The sequence below is a fragment of the Danio rerio genome, chromosome 10, assembly GCF_049306965.1.
Source record: "Danio rerio strain Tuebingen ecotype United States chromosome 10, GRCz12tu, whole genome shotgun sequence".
NCBI lineage: Eukaryota > Metazoa > Chordata > Actinopteri > Cypriniformes > Danionidae > Danio > Danio rerio.
In genome coordinates, this window is record NC_133185.1 from 37,655,852 (window position 1) to 37,673,915 (window position 18,064).

The following is an 18,064-nucleotide window of genomic DNA, read 5'->3' on the forward strand; positions in this document are numbered from 1 at the left end:
TTTAAATGATTAATTGTTCAGCTTACAAGTAGTGACAGAAAACACCTTTAATAGCCTAAGAAACCCACCACATCCTGAATAACCTACCACAACTTCTTCTGTCATATTTTACAGTAAAGCCTAAATGCTTTCACATGTGATTTGAACGACGCTAGAGAAAATCTCTCTGTGATCGGTACAAATTAAGTATTAATCTACGAGTAAAATGTATTAATTCGCTGGTCATGCGCGTTCTGAACTGTGGGTTGCAATTCGTTACACCCCTACTAAACACTGACACTTGTCTAAATAAATAACATATAAGTATGTGTAGAACTTTTCATTACTCGATGGGGCATGGTTTTAGTGTACTTTGCAATAAAATAAATCTCTAAATATATCCTCAGCAGTTGCTATAATTTATGACCCAGTAAAGCAACTGTGGTGCTTCAAATTATTATATATAACCCCAAAGTATGTCAACTCCGAGTAATGTAACTTACAGTGTATTGTTTGCCTTCACATCTTTTGATTTTTGAGACATGTAGGTTCCCGAATGTGATGCATGTCTAAATGGGCTTCACCTCAACTACTGCTCTGTGTGGATTTAGTGGCCGTTATGGGCACTGCAGTTTGGTGTCTTGTGCTCTTACGGTCGCGCACACACACAATCTCAAATGAATAAAACCACAAGTGTGGCAATCTGACGTCATTTGGAGCAGGAACCAGGCTGACTTAAGCACATGACACCACACCAAGTTTTTAGAGAATCAAATGATTAACCTGCTTAGTAATACTATGAACATGCATATATGTTTTTTTATTATTATTGAGCATATATATATTATACAATATTATGGGGTATTGTTTGTAATTTGTTATATATATTAGAGAGATAAATTTATTTTTATATGGGGATATAGTGCAACATTCATCAAGCATAGATTGTGGTTGTGTATCGAAATCTGGCATGTTGCCAGTGTTTTAACAAACACTTAACTGTTTTTAGTAAAAGTTTGTGCATGTTTTATTATTTATTTTAAAATTCGATTTGGCTCACAAACCATTCGTTTAAGAGGAGGGGTTAGTGATATATCCTACAGCCACCACCAGGGGGTGATCGAAATGTTTTGGCTTCACTTTTCAGGAGATCTGACATTTTTATTTATTTATTTATTTAAAAAATAAATTTATTGGAACGTTTAACAAGAATACAAAAATCTACAGAAAAGGTACAAATCCTAGAACAACAAAAGTAGACAACGGAACAAAACAAAAAGAGAAAAAAAAGATTATGCCAGGGGAAATATGAATTACAAAAATCACTTTGAATCTATCTTAAAGCGAGGTCACAGTAATGTTTACAAAATCACATAAAATACAGTCCTCTGGGTATTATAAAAAAAGAGACAATACTGTAGGATTCACATAGTGTTAATGATTTGAAAGCTTTAACATCGCTGGAGGTAGAGATGGTATTTAAATAATATTTCAAATCTTTACAAAAAATAAGCAAAAGGGGCTTTACAGAAAAAAGTTTGCATTAGTGTATAAAAAAATTTTGCTAGTAAAATAAACAGATTTTCAAGAGTTCACACTTAGCTGATGATTGATTATAAGCAAGTTTGGCATGCTGTCCCGGGAGAGAGCCCTGAGCTCAAAGGTTCTTGAGCCCTGCGCTCCCTCCCATTTGAAGGGCAAGAGGGGAGCCTTAAGCTCAGGTAGATCTTGACAACTCCCCCTTGATAAAAACTGATAACTAAAAATTGAATGCTATGAAAGATATGCTGCATGGTGAGAGATTAACTGTAGTGCAAAATTTAGATTGATCAATTCACTTGTTGTGCATGTTTTTGGAATGTGGGAGGAAACCGGAGGACCCGGGGAAAACCCACGCAAGCACGGGAGGAACATGCAAACTACACACAGAAACGACCACCAGCCTGTTAAAGGACTAGAACCGGTGACGTTCTTGCTGTGAGGCGACAGTGCTAATCACTGGGCCACCGTGCTGCCCTATGGAAGGAAAGGTGAAAAGGTAGGGGTGGAAGGGGGGATTCTTCAAATCGAAGATGACTGTAGTAAAAAAAAACCCCTGGCTCTTCATAGTGGGTTAGGAATGGCCTGATTGGTGGATCAAGCATGCTAATGCAGAACCAGCTGTGTTCAATCATAATCACGTGCTCCTCTCGAAATTAGTTTATGAATAAACTTCACTAAGCAAAATGAACTCGTAACAGACATGCATGATGACAGTTTTCACAAACTCACATTTGTGTTGCTCTGTTGTGTTCTTGTTTTCTAAAACTGCATTTTCAGGCCCTCAACAAAAACAGTATTGTCATGTAAATGAACTGTCAAAAAAAAGCCTTAAAAAGTGCAAGTTTTTAAATGTATGTATTATACAATTTACATCTTATGTAAACTACCAAATGTGATTTTGTTAAAATGGCATAATGCAAATGCATATTATATGCTGTCAATAGTCATGGGGAAGTGTTTGACAAAACAACAGCAACAATGCTGGACTACAGGAACAAATGAGCACAGACAAATAGTGTTTCCTTACAGGCCTCACAAAATCTGGTAGCCCCAAGTCCCGCTACTGTTTTTTCGGTCAGGCTACTAATATCTATTTACGCCGTGCCCGATGGGTAGGCCCACACTGAATCTGCACCGCAGAATTCGGCTCACTTTTAGCCAATCATTGATTCTGTGTATTTACTTGTGTAAATTTATATTTGTTCAGCGTTTAAATACATTTTTGTATTATTATTGACTAATATGAACATGTTCATTTGATTTATTTACAATACAGTTTGTAAAGTAATATTAATTATTATTAATTAGTCATTGGATTTGTGTTGTAAACATTAAATACAAGTTAAAAAGGTATAACTTTTTATTAAATATTTTAAGATTTTAGTTATATTACTCCCAAAATCATTACGCATACATCCGCAGATTTTTAACAAAATTCTGCCAGAAATGGAAAAAAATGTCTGAAAGTTTTTGGAAAAGACCTGGAAAAATCCTGGAATTTCAGTAGTAAAAATGTGTATGAACTCTGTACAAGGATGAAAATATCCAGGATCTGTCAAATCATCTTAGATCATTTAAGTGAGTTATGAAGAACGAACCCCTGGTTTCCCTTTGTGGAATGACAATAGATACTGCCCACTGCAGGTGTGGAAAAACACATCTGCTCACAAACGCACAGAACCTACGCTCACATTTCAGGACTGTCATCAGTTTGGTGTGTTTACATCAAGCTTTTCAGTCCAGAGAGTACCGTTTTTTGTGACCGCTAGTTCTTTAATGTCAGCTTGGTGTGTCCTGCGCTCAAAGTTAAGTTTATAAGGATAACAAAACTTATGACAAACGACGATATAATTTTGAGAACATAATTAAACTTTATTATAAAAACAACAACAAAAGTATCTGACTAAATAATAAGCATATTTCAATTAGCTGATGCAGGGATGCCATTATCATACAGAAAAGTCAAGTGAATGTATTCGAGATCCCACTGAGGAGCAATGCAATGTGACTTTGTTATATTACAAGATGATAATCAGGAGGAGTTTATTCACAAGGCCAGCGTGTCTTTAATCAGCCTCCTCATGGTGGTGCTCACTGATGTGCCCAGCGAATCCGTGATCTGGTACGTGATCTTGTACAGGTACGGCTGGACATCTTTCAGACTGGTATCGAACACGTTGTCTACCTCAGACTGTGTGGGCATTTTGGGGAGATACTCGTGCCGGTTTATCACCTCCACGATGTTGATGACTTTCTCCCCGAGCTTCTCTCCAACTTTCTCCCTGCAGATCTGACGCTCCTGTTCATTTGCCAAATTGACCACGTTTACCTTAATGCTCCAGACTTCCCATGGGATGCACTCGTCTGAAAAGGGCCAGCGTGACTTCTTCTTCTGGTAGAACTCCAGTGAGATCTGACCCATGCCGTCGCTGCCCGAATTGCCAAGCGCATCCTGGGAAGAACAACATGGGTGTGGTTATAAAATGAGTACATTTACTATGATAAGAATTGTGGAAATGTATTGAACCTTTTGGAATATGTTTTGTTATATACTTTCTATTTATTTTTCTATATATTTCATAGCTTTTATTCATGTGTACATGTAAATTTTTGTCAGTAGATATAATTCATATTAGAGAAAATTACTGGCAAAAATAACTAAGTACACAAATATGTACAAATTTTCACTTTTTAAATGATTGATTTTGTGTTAGTATAGTTTATTAGTTTTAGCTCATTTATTTGTCGCTTGGGAAAAAATTATCTCATCCAAATAAATTGCATCCAAAATAAAAGTTTGTTTTGACATAATATATGTGTTGTGTACTGTGTATATTATATATATATATATATATATATATATATATATATATATATATATATATATATATATATATATATATATATATATATATATATTAATACACACATATTTATATTTACATATATATTTAAAAATATATATAACAAATTTGTGTTGTATATAATAAATATATAATACACAAAATTAAAACAAACTTTTATTTTGGATGTGATTAGCCGTGATTAATTTTTGCTCAGCACTAATTTTATTACAAATTAATCTAAAAATGGATTTCCTGAGCAAAGTTTTGAATTTCTCAAAACGTTCTGTACATAATGTGTTTATAAAAAAATAAAAAAAACTAAATTACAGATGACTATTTTTATATTTTACTTTGTGTATTTATTGTTATAATTTTAATAATTTTGTTGTCGTTTTAATGTTTTGTCTGTACATTGTATTATAAAGTATTAATAGATTTGAGTTCTAATCATTAACAGCTTATATTGTTACATTTTAAAATTAAATTGGACAAAATGATAATTAATACAATTTCTTTGTCAACTGGCTCAAATAAAAGTAATTTAAATGATATAACTTTTGTAAATAAAAATATTCATTTTCATCTACCAACACTGGAAAAAATAAGTAAAGTTGTTTCCATATTTTCCTTTAATTTAGTTAAAGTAGCAATAAAAGTTTATATTTTGTGTAGTTTATTAATTTTTGCCTGACAATAATTTTAATACAAGTTAATCTAAATATGATATTCACTTTGCAAAGTTCTGAAGCAAATTTTTATTTATTTAAATTAAATTATCCATCACTTCATTATTATATTTTATTTATAGTTATAATTTTAGTCATTTTTAAATGTTTTTATGTCTATACATTAATAGTTTTTAGTTCTAATCGTTACCAGCTTTTGTTATTTTTTAACCCTAAGTTGGACTAAATAAAAAAAAAATACGCAACATTTCCTTGGCAACTGGCTGAAATAAAACAGAATTTAAATGATATAACTGTTTTGTAGGTGAAAATTATATTAATTATAATTATATTCTATTCATTTGCCAACACTGTGGAATAAAATAACTCAAGTTGCTTATGTAATTTATTTTATTTTAGTTAAAGTAGCAATAAAAGTTATTATTTGTACAGTTATAGGTGCTGTATGTCCAAATGGTGTTAACACAGTGCAATATTTAAATAAGTAACACATACAGTTGAAGTCAGAATTATTAGCCAACCGGTATATTTCTTCCACCAATTTTTTTTGACGGAGCATATATTTTAACACATTTCCAAACATAATAGTTTTAATAACTAATTTCAAATAAATTCAAAATGTATTTTATCGTTGCCATGATAACAGTAAATAATATTTGACTTGATATTTTTCAAGACATTAGTATACAGCCTAAAGTGACATTTAAAAGTTTAATTAGGTTAACTAGGCAGGTTAGGATAAATAGGCAAGTTATTGTATGATGATGGTTTGTTCTGTAGACAATCAAAAATATATACAGCTAAAGGGGGCTAATAATATTAAACCTTGAATGGATTAAAATAATAAAACCTGCTTTTATTCTAGCTAAAATAAAACAAATAAAAATGTATCTAGTAAAAAATAATATTATAGGAAATACTGAGAGAAATTCCTTGCTCTGTTAACCATCATTTGGGAAATTTTGCAAAAGTAAATAAAAATATATGGCAAACTATAAACTAAGATCGCATTACAAGGGTACCAGACATCCCCGAAGTAATGTGATAAATTTATTACCTTAAACTCGGCCACCGCTTTCCTGATGACCCTGTCCAGCTCGTCTGAAGACACTCGCACGAAAGTGAAGTCTATGAAGTCGCAGTCCACGTCCTGAGTGCCCACAGTGCCAATGGAGTAGGTGCCCTCCTTTTTGTAGTGAAATTTGCCCGTGCTGCGGTGCAGGAGGATCGTGTGCAGGAGGCCCAGCATGGCTTCATCCACCTGCCGACCTTCCACAGACACCTCCAGCACCTCTGACCGACAATTCATGACAACAATACGCTTCAACAGCTGTGAAAACAAAAGGCCTTTCTGCTGATCTGAGCTCAGCTGTATCAAACACACACTCAGCTTGTCAACACCGCTTCTAAACAGCGACAACAGACTAACTTGCAGGAGGAATATGAGGTCAACATAAAAATACGGATTAAATAATGTTATGGTGAAAATTAAATGTAATTTAAGCCACTAGAGAGCGTTTATATAACATGTCTACCTGATTTGTGAAATGTCGATGCGCATTGTTTTTCTTCTGATGGAGGACTTTTGTTTTGTAAATATACGTCAGATTTGTACAGGGTGAGATATGGGACATTTTAGATTTGACATGGCGTTTTATAATTACAATGGTGGTTTTCGGACTTTCAAAAAATTGTTTTCTTTAGACAATTTACAAATTGGTGATGTATTCGCTTTGTTCTTGTCGGAAATTGATTTCTGTTCTTAATTTACGATGATATATAAAGTAAATATTAAAAGACAAATGTAAATTTTACAAACAAACAGAATCGAATCAAATAAGGCAAACAAATCATACTAAACGTTTACTATTTTAGGTCCGTTAGGATTATCTACAATTTTTTTTTTTTTTGGAGATTTTTTTTTATTAATTTCTAGACAGTCAAAAGTTTACATACATTACCTTTTTTATTTTTTAAGCTTTGCTTTTAAACTGTATAACGATTGTTTTGGGTATCCTTCCACAAGCTTCTGACAATAGTTTGAAGACATTTTGGCCCATTCCTCCTGACAGAATTGGTGTAACTGAGTCAGATTTGTTGGCTGTCTTGCTCGCACAAGCTTTTTCAACTCTGCCCACAAATTCTCTATAGGATTGAGGTCAGGGCTTTGTGATGGCCACTCCAAAACATACACTCTGTTGTCTTTAAAGCACATTTTAACTAATTTGGCAGTATGCGTAGGGTCATGATCTGTTTGGAAGAACCAGTTGTGGCCAAGTTTTAATTTTCTGGCTGATGTCTTGAGATGTTGCTTCAGTATTTCTACATGTTCTTTCTTCATGATGCCATCTATGCTGTGAGATGCTGTGAAGTCTCTCTTATTATTCTGCTGATAAACATAACAGAAACAAATTTGATAATCCTAACTTACCTAAAAGTGAAAAAGTTTGCTCACATTAACATCTGACTTTTTTTTTTAAATGGTCATATGCCTTTTTATAGTGTATGTAAACTTCTGGCTTCAACTGTATATATATATATATATATATATATATATATATATATATATATATATATATATATATATATATATATATATATATATACATATATATATATATATAGATAGATAGATAGATAGATAGATAGATAGATAGATAGATAGATAGATAGATAGATAGATAGATAGATAGATAGATAGATACATACATACATACATACATACATACATACATACATACATACATACATACATACATACATACATACACACACAAATTATTGATACATTTAAATATGTAACAAATTGTTTTAGTTAGTTTTGTTTTTGGGTGTGTATCACATATACATAACAATCATATATAATACACACACATAAGTCAGAATCTATTACTTTGCATATGATAAATCATGATTATTTTTTGCCCATGCAGCATTAATTTTGATACAAGTTAATCTAAATATGATATTTCCTCTGTAAAGTTCTTGAACTTTAAAGAAAAAAATAAATATTGATGACTTTATTTTTATATTTTACTTTGTGTATTTAAAGTTATAGACACATTTGGTGTCATTTTTACATTTTTCTAATGGCTATATATTGTATTATATAGTATTAGGTTTTTAGTTCTAATCATTAACAGCTTTTGTTATTTTTGAAAATTATGTTAACTAAATGGAAATATGGGCGAGGCAGTGGCGCAGTAGGTAGTGCTGTCACCTCACAGCAAGAAGGTCGCTGGGTCAAGCCTCGGCTCAGTTGGCGTTTCTGTGCGGAGTTTGCATGTTCTCCCTGCGTTCGCGTGGGTTTCCTCCGGGTGCTCTGGTTTCCCCCACAGTCCAAAGACATGCGGTACAGGTGAATTGGGTAGGCTAAATTGTCCGTAGTGTATGAGTGTGTGTGTCTGTGTGGATGTATCCCAGAAATGGGTTGCGACTGGAAGGGCATCTGCTGTGTAAAAAGTTGCTGGATAAGTTGGCGGTTCATTCCACTGTGGCGACCCCAGATTAATAAAGGGACTAAGCCGACAAGAAAATAAATGAATTGATAAATGGAAATATGCGCCATTTCCTTGGAAACTGGCTAAAATTAATTTATACTAGATTTTATATAATAAAAAGACAGTTCACCCAAACAAGAAACTTTTGTCATAATTTACTAACCCTTTATTTGTTTCGAACATTTAAGAGTTTTTTTCTTCTGTTAAACACAATTGTTATTTCTTACTGTTATATTGTTAATTCTTTTAAAGAAGATAACTACAAAAATGTTGAAAACCTGAAACCATTTATTTTTCATAATATTTGACCTAAATTGGAAGTCAGTGGTTACAGTTTTTAGCTTACTTCAAAATGTTTTCTTTTGTGTCAAACAAAATAAATGTATGAAAATTTAGTACCATTTGAGGGTGAATTAATGTTCTTTTTGTGAACTAAACCTCTAAATATATTTTATAAGTTAACAATACACTATACACAAAAAAAGTTATAACATGTCAGCATTAAATTTAATAAATGTATAGTAAAATATTGCTCCAACATTTGTAGAATAAATAATGTTTGTGGACTGTGGTTTGTGGTTTTATCCTGTAAAATATCACTGTCAGTAGTATAATTGTAGAAAGTAAATAAAAAAAGGCTTTTCCATGTGCACAGTGGACTTTTCATAGATTCGTCACATTATTATTAGAACCAACTATTGAAACCAACAGTAGCCCTCGTACACTAAACTATAAATGGCGTCTTACTGAGACTTTTATTTTGAAGAGCATTTTCCCCTAACAAGAGTCGTCGTGTCTTGTTTTGGAGGGATGATCAAAAAGAAGACATATATTTATGGCGAAATATCAGTTTAAAGTGAATGATTTATGCTTGTTTTTATTTGACATAAATATTCCACGGTATAGCAATTCATTAAAGATTATATTGTACGCGTTTAAAAGTAAAAACTTGTATTTACGTTAACGTTACCTTGCTGACAGAAGCTTTGAAAGAATTCATCCAAAGGCGGCTAAAACTTTTAGTTTGGCTAAAACTGTCTGTCATCAGTACTAACCGACAGTCTGGGGTCTTAATCTGCATTTGAGGCTGTTTTTTGTCTTTGTGGACACTAGTTTTGGAAATGCACAGGACTGTACCGAGTCTCCCTCTGGCGCCGTCGGTGAAGGTGAAGCTCATCAATGCGGGTTTCCAAGCGGCTTCAGACCTGACAGACATGAGGCCTCTTCAGCTCTGCAAAGGCAACTTATTTATATTTACAGCAGTAAAACATTGAGGAAAACTTTGAATATTTGCTCTGAAATCGCATGTATGACTTCAAAACAACATTTGCACTAATTGATAACACGTTGTACTTTGACTGTTACTTTGATTGGCTGGTAATATGATTTCTCCATTTAGAATTTGCAAATAATACTCTTCTAAAACTTTGTTTTGCAGAGGCAGGTATTTCTCAAGAGGAGGCAGTGGAGCTGCTGCAGATGTTGAGAGATGATGCTCAGCCTCAACAGCAGAGGGCAGCAGCAGACGGCGTAACGGCACTGGATCTCCTGCACCAGGAGCAAACTCTGGGCAGCATAGTGACCTTCTGCTCTGGTCTAGATGATGCTATTGGCGGAGGCGTGCCTGTGGGAAAGACCACCGAGATCTGTGGGGCCCCTGGGGTCGGAAAGACTCAGCTTTGGTATGAAAAGAAATGGATTATGAGTTGTGTTGGTGCATCTTAAAGGGATAGTTCACTTAAAACTGAAAATTTAGTCATTCTTTACTTGTTTCAAGGTGAATCTCACTCTAAAGTGCTTTCAAACCTGTGATTTATTTTATTTAATTTTGTTGACCAAAAATATATATTTTGAAGAAAGCTAAAAACCTGTAGCCACAGCCTGACATTCATGGAAGAAAAAAAACTAAAACTATGAATTGTCTACAGGTTTTTAGCTTTCTTCAAAATATATATTTTTTGGTCAACAGAATAAAGAAACTCTAAGAAACTTTAGGTTAAGTAAACTGAGTAAATTGTCCTTGAAACTCAATTTGACCTTGAAAACATGTAGCTTACTGTAGTTTCATGTGCTGTTGTATTCCCGCATTGTAAAGCATGCAGCTGGCTGTGGATGTGCAGATTCCTGTGTGTTTTGGAGGTCTGGGAGGAAAGGCGCTGTATATCGACACAGAAGGCAGTTTTTTGGTGCAGCGGGTTGCTGATATGGCAGAGGCAGCCGTTCAACACTGCACCCTCCTAGCAGAGGATACAGGTCTGATTTGAGGAGGGAACAATGCTGATAAGTCACAATACTGATGAGCGTCACCTTCCCGTTTCATTAGAATTATGACGCAAATATATACAAATGTGCCTAATAATCTGTCTTTGACTCTCCTTTTAGAACAGAAAGGAGCTCTGGAGGAACTTAATGTGGAGAAGATCCTCTCTAACCTCTTCTTGGTGCGTTGCCATGACTATGTAGAGCTGTTAGCGGAGGTTTACCTCCTACCTGACTTCCTGTCTGAGCACCCTGAGGTAACAAATCTCTGTCAGCACAGGGACATCACTGCTGTTTACATGTTTATAGCTGATATCTTATCCAATCACAGGTGCGGTTAGTAGTGATTGACAGCATCGCCTTCCCATTCCGGCATGACTTTGAGGATCTTTCTCAGAGGACCCGCCTCCTGAACGGCCTTGCCCAGCAGCTCATCCAACTAGCTACACAACACAGAGTGGCGGTACTATTTAAAACAGGATTAATTTATCATTCATTCATTCATTTTCCTTCGACTTAGTCTCTATTTCAGAGGTTGCCACAGTGGAACGAACTGCTAACTATTCCAGTATATGTTTTATGCAGTGGATGCCCTTTCAGCCACAATCCAGTATTGGGAAACACCCATACACACTAATTCACACACACACTCATACACTATGGACAATTAAGTTCAGTCCTGGAGGGCCGGTGTCCTGCAGATTTTAGCTCCAGCTTGCCTCAACACACTTGCAAGGATGTTTTTAGAAAGCCTAGTAAGAGCTTGATTAGCTAGGCCAGGTGTGTCTGATTGGGGTTGGAACTAAACTTTGCAGGACACCTGCCCTCCAGGACCGAGTTTGGACATGCCTGACCTACATGAACACGGTCGGGACTTGAACCAGCAACCTTCTTGCTGTGAGGCGACAGTGCTAACCACTGAGCCACCATGCTGCCTTCAAAGTAATTTATCACAAAGTAATTTATATTAATATTATAAATGTATTTTACATATATGTACACTTTTACTATTTACTTACTTTTTTACTGTAAGTTTAGATATTTTTTATTAATATTAATACATTTAAATAATTAGATAATATATAAGTAATGTAATTTGTTTATATTAATAGTTAATACTAATTTATATAAATAAAAATAAAAAATTATATCAATTATAAATATAAATAATTAAATAATATTAAATTAATAATAAATATTTTATTATAATATAGGTATATTCATATTTATTTTCTAATAAATAATAATAATACAATCGTAAAATTAAAAGTAAAATTGTAAAACCATTGATAAATGCCCCCGGCCTGAATTTTACAAGTGGCTATTTTAGTAAATCACAATCATTATTTTTTTAATCCATGTATTTCCAAAAAGATAGGAACTGATTATATTGTCACTAAAAACCATGTCCTCTGGCGTGACGTGATATATGCTTATTTTAAATTGGGGAATCCCACTAAAAAATATAATTAGTTGAAGGACCCCTATTCAAGATCTTGTACATGAAACCCATGACATGCACCTGTTTAGTTTTAACCTTGGTATTTTTCACATTTTTGTTGTTCTTTTGGTGTGACACTCCTATTTATTGAAAATGTCCAACAAGTACGACATGTCATGGAGAACAAAAATATATTATTCATTACAAAATAAATAGCACCATATGAAGTGTCCAACAATAGACCCTTTTCACAATGACGTCACTTCACTTCCCCCTATCGACAACGCAGTGTATTTTTAGTTCCGGTTTACCTTCGAATGAATGGGAGACTTCTCTGGAAAATTTACAACTGAAAATATTAACAATGCACGTTGTGATTTAAGACTATTACAGTTATGGGCATGTGTCCAAATGTTTCTCTTTCAATACTGAGCTGCTTTCTGAGTTTTAAAATTATTAAGTAATTAAGAATAGAAATAAGTTATTGTTTATCAAAAAATTATATGTTTGCAAACTTCTCACTTAATATTTCAATTTATTTCCTCTATAATGGATTTATTTTTACCTTGATGCTGCTTGTTATTTAAATGTTCCAGCATGAGTAAAATTCTTTATTAGATTTTCTCATATTATCTGGTAAGTAATTAATCTAGAAATATTTAATCATTTCTCATTTACTGATACATAAATGTTTTTTTTTTTCAGTTTGAATGAATGAATTAAACCTTTATATAGTGTCCTGCCACCACCTACTGGGTGATTTTAATTTAATATCTGTATACTTTTTATCCTAATTAATAAGTTACAAATAATTTATCAAAACTGCATTTTAATCTTATAATTAAAATGCAGCCGTAGTGACAATCTAATCATATCTGTAGTAAATATACAGCTGACTTGGTTAATTCTCTATGGGAAGTAAAGATAAACTGCGTGGAGTGAAACTGGGCTCTGCATGACATTATGTGAAAAGGGACTATGACAGAGGTATCCAAACTTGGTCCTGGAGGGCCAGTGTCCTGGAGAGTTTAGCTCCAACCCTAATCAAACAAACCTGAACCAGCTAATTAAGGTATTATGCACTTTTCTCCCTATAGACTTTTATTCCTACGCACGCGATCGTGTCAGACCGGAAACGCAACCTCATGTGACAAGTTTCTCAGTTCGCCGCGTTGCAATGTTCAAGCTTTGTTCAAGAACTCTGACCTGTGAAATCACATCACTTGACTGCGTGAGATCAATCGAGGATAAAAACATGACCTCTCTGAACAGAAATTTAAAACATGGACCAATCGCTATTGTTTAATCCCGTCACTTTTCACAGCGCCGTACTACTGAATTTCACCAGCTCAAATTCTAGTGTGACTGCAGCTTTACTAGATATACTAGAAACGTCCTGGCAGGTGTGTTGAAGCAAATTAGAGCTAAACTCAGCTGGACACCAGCCCTCCAGGACATTATTAATAGTTAATTTTTGCCATGTCACACACAAACAGGATGTGTTTCATTCAAGTTCATTTATTTATAAAGCACATTTAAAAACTGACCAAAGTGCTGTACTTAAGATATTTAGTAAAAAATATAGCGAAAATTATAAAAACATAGAAATCAAACCAAGAAAAAAACAGTTATATAATTAGAAAAAAAACAATCGACAAAACTATTATTATGATATTAATAGGCCAGACGGAAAAGGTATGTTTTTAAAAGTAATTTAAATGTAGATAGTGATGGTGCCATTCTAATCTCATGGGGCAGATTGTTCCACAAGCGCAGTACAGCCACAGAAAAGGATCTGTCCCAGTTGCATTTTAGTCTGGACTGGGGAACTAAAAGACGATTTTGTTTGTTTTATTCATGTTACGGTTCAGTGAAAAAGTACCAAAAAATTGAAAGAATTGATATAGTTGAACCCTTATATCAAGGGTGTCTAAACTCGGTCCTGGAGGGCCCATGTTCAGGGGCTTCATGCACGAAGACTTGCGATGAATTCATACTAAAACATTGCGAACGCACAAAGTTGTAAATAAAAAAAGTTGTAAAAAATTCAGATGTATGAAACTTACACGGAATCCCACGCATATTCTTTTTGTACATCTGACTTGACGTGAAACTGCGCGCATGTGCTCGAGCGCAAATCCCCTCCCTGCCTACTCCCCCTTATGAATATGGTAATGACTCCACTTTGGCTAAACAAAACGAAAAAGTAATGGCAAAAGCAAGCAAAAAGTGAAACTTTAAACAGAATGTGAATTGGAAGTGCTCCTTTCAGAGGTAGACCGGATAAAAACTGTTATTTGCAAGTTTTTCCTCCAGAATTAATAACAAAAGAAAAAAATAGAGTGGGAGAGTTTAGCTGACGTGGTTAACGCAATGAGGTCTGAACATCGCACTGTGAGTGAATGAAAAAAGAAATGGTTCGATGTAAAAGTGTAAAATTTTGTAGTGTCTATTTAGGCTAAGTGCAAATAGCACACCTTGTTGGAATGAGCTAGTTGAGTGATTCCCACACATCACCATTTGATTGACAGAGACAACGTAACTTAAGAGAGCAGCAAACAGCAGCGAAAGTGATGTAGTGTGCAATTTAACATAATTGCCTCTAGGAGTCGCCAATGGAAAAAAACAAACACACACAAGAAATACACATACACCAGAGATGAAGTTGACGTGAACCAACACACATTATCGTGTTTATTTCATCGTTAGTTAATCCAAACGTGAGCGTGAAATCTGGGGTACGCAAAGTTTTTGTACGAATGCAGCGTTGATACACGAGTGTTTATCTCCAACCCTAAACAAACACACCTGAACCAGCTAATTAAGGTCTTACTATATATACTAGAAACGTCCTGGGAGGTGTTGAAGCAAGTTAGAGCTAAACTCTGCAGGACACTAGCCATCCAGGACCAAGTTTGGACACCCCTGCCTTATATTTCCTCAAACATCAAAGGCTATTTTATTTGTCAGCTACCCATATGTATATGTCAAAATAATCCTATTGGGTTGCCATGTATTTCTAGGTTGTTTTGACCAATCAGATGACCACACGAGTTTCAAATGGCCAATCAAAACTGGTTCCTGCATTAGGTAAGACATATCCATAATGACTATATTCATGCATTTCTTTGCTTTTAACAATTAAAATGCACACTTTAGGGGAGAGTTGGGGTCACGCTGCGACGCAGAGGCTCATCCTGCACTGGGAGGGACAGAGAAGGTAAACACAGACACTTTTCATTTGCTAATTGTGTGGGAAGGTGTTTATTGTGGCATTTTTTTTTTTCTTCTTCTGGATTTAGCTCTTAAGTCCAGTCAACCTGACACAGCAAAATGTTGCATTAGAAAATAGCAGCCAGCATCTGTGGTGTTCTCAGCCAAATGTGTCTTCAGCAGAGAGCGAGCGAGAGTATGTTGCATAAACTCTTTACCCTTCACCTCCGTGGGTGATGGAATGAATCACTCTGAACAAGTAGCTTGCTTTGCCTTTTGTAGCCAGACCTTATTCATAATGCATCCTGCATACCTGCCAGTCTATTACTCTGTAGCAGCAGAGGCACAGAGAGCTTCTCCATAGCGCTTTCACATCTCTCGCAATACAGCTGAAGGTCTTCCCGCTGGCTGTACAGTTCAGACTCTGCATTTTTGCATTGCTTCAGACTCTTTTGCCTTTTAAATCTTTGCAGACGAGGTCAGACATGAAGTATGAAATAACCAGTTACTCAATGGTTTTCTCATCTCTCCCTCTGGTGCTTAGGCTCGCCTCCTTGTACAAGTCCCCAAGTCAAATGGAGGCCACAGTTCAATATCAGATTACAGTAAGTTAAATAAAACGACCACTGCTTTATCCACTGCATGTGTGAAACATCTAGTTTTGATGCTCATTCTTCAGTCCCAAAATGGATCAAATCATTCAAAATTGATGTATGAATAAAAATAAACTATCATATGGTTTTAAATATGTAAAACTATATACTATCAACACTTATTTATTAATCGCAAGCTTTGTTATTTCTTACTATAAGTCTCAGCCTTCAAATTTGTGTGTATATATACAGTACAGTGCTCAGCATAATTGAGTACACCCAATTTAGTAAATAATATTATCCATTTCTCAGTGAATAATGGCAGTGTATTTTGGTGCATTTAAACAAAACACATTTATTACACAGATATATCTATTAATATAATATTTTAGTCACCAAACATATTTAGAAATTGAAAGATAATTGAATTAAATAAGAGCAAAATTTTGCCAAAAAAATACAACCTACTAAATTTCAACAACATTTTTACATTTTTTGCTTCTCTTGATTTTGCCTATTTTTTTTAAACTTGTATTAAATATTTTTCTATAACATAAATTTGTGTGTGCTAGTTTTTGGCCCGTTATCGTAAGTTATTTTGTTCGATAAGCTCCAGATTTGGCTGATCTAATGTATATGCACAAATATAATATTGTATAGCTTCCTATTAAAAATATCAATTTAAAAGAGATTTTGTGAGGGGTGTACTTGTATAGCAATGAAAAGATATTGCTTAAGGGGGCTAATAATGACCTTAAATGGTTTTTAAAAAATTAAAAACTGCTTTTATACTAGATGAAATAAAACTTTTTCCTCAGAACAAAAATTTTTACAGGAAATACTGTGAAAAAATCTTTGCTCTGTTAAAAATCTTTTGGGAAATATTTGTAAAGGAAATAATAATTTTGACTGTATATAATGTTTTTTAAAAAGTTTATTCTGTTAATGTTGGTGTCCATGTAAACGGACTCAATGTTTCTTCACATAATGATGCTAGGATATTTGAAGTATTATGTGACACTGAAAACTAATTTAGCCTAATCCAGCTTAAACCACAATAATAAATTACATTTTAAACAACATTTAATAGAAAAAGTTATTTAAATTTGTAAATATAATAATTTACAATTTAATAGTTTTTAATGTATTTTTATCGAATAAATGCAGGCTTGGTGAGCAGAACTGCATTCTTATAAAACATTTTTTAAAATCCTACTGATACCAACTGTTTGACTGGTTTTGTGTGTGTGTGTGTGTGTATATATATATATATATATATATATATATATATATATATATATATATATATATATATATATATATATATATATATATATATATATATATATATATATATACACATCTCTGTATATATGTCTGTATATGTGATCTCCTACAGGTCCAGGGTTTCAGGGATTCCCCAGATGAACCCAGACCTACTTTTGATCCGTCTGAAGTCTCCTCTCCTTCAGCAAACCACAGCAAACGCCCTCGTTTGGAGGATCTGTCTTGAGGGTCTATAGCCGACCATTACTTCAAAGCTCTGGAAAGCCACTTCGACTTCAAAACTCGAAATATGCTAAAGAAAAAAAAGGAAAAAGAAGAGTATAAATGTACAGATATGAATATATTATGTAAAATATAATTAAGAACAGTTCGTTCCTGGTTTTTTAATAGAATAAAATATAGTATATTGATTTATTTTGCCTTTAGTTTGTGCTATTTAAATCAGTCATGCTTTAAAACTCAAAGTATGCTAAATAAAAAAAAAAAAAAGAAATTGAGAGTATGAATGTACAGATATTTATATATTATGTAAAATAATTAGGAAGAGTGAGTTCTGGAATTTTTATAGAACAAAATAATATAGTGTATTGCTTAAAGACGCCTCTCATATGGAGAATGAAGTAACATGCACTGCTCAGGTGTGAGTTTTTTTTTTTACAGAGTTAAACAGTGTTAAAATCTTGACGGTTCTGTGGGTCTCGTCTAGCAAATCTGAGCT

At 33.9% G+C, this 18,064-nt stretch overlaps 2 protein-coding genes across 4 annotated transcripts; one reads left to right on the forward strand and one right to left on the reverse strand.

Moving 5' to 3' along the window:
* Positions 1-3,369: 3,369 nt before the first annotated feature.
* Positions 3,370-6,629, reverse strand: atg101 (autophagy related 101). 2 transcript variants are annotated; one of them, NM_001423721.1, is given in 3 exon segments: positions 3,370-3,973; positions 6,111-6,383; positions 6,589-6,629. In NM_001423721.1, coding segments are annotated over 2 exon segments (657 nt in total). In that variant the 5' UTR covers positions 6,363-6,383; positions 6,589-6,629; the 3' UTR covers positions 3,370-3,568.
* Positions 6,630-9,315: 2,686 nt separating this feature from the next.
* rad51c (RAD51 paralog C) lies at positions 9,316-17,760 on the forward strand. Of its 2 annotated transcripts, XM_021479164.3 has the most exons (10): positions 9,316-9,409; positions 9,667-9,792; positions 9,992-10,235; positions 10,649-10,806; positions 10,936-11,069; positions 11,144-11,275; positions 15,277-15,343; positions 15,413-15,473; positions 16,011-16,071; positions 17,459-17,760. In XM_021479164.3, exons 2-10 carry the CDS (start codon positions 9,675-9,677, stop codon positions 17,570-17,572), a joined length of 1,089 nt encoding a protein of 362 aa, XP_021334839.1. In that variant the 5' UTR covers positions 9,316-9,409; positions 9,667-9,674; the 3' UTR covers positions 17,573-17,760.
* Positions 17,761-18,064: the final 304 nt, after the last annotated feature.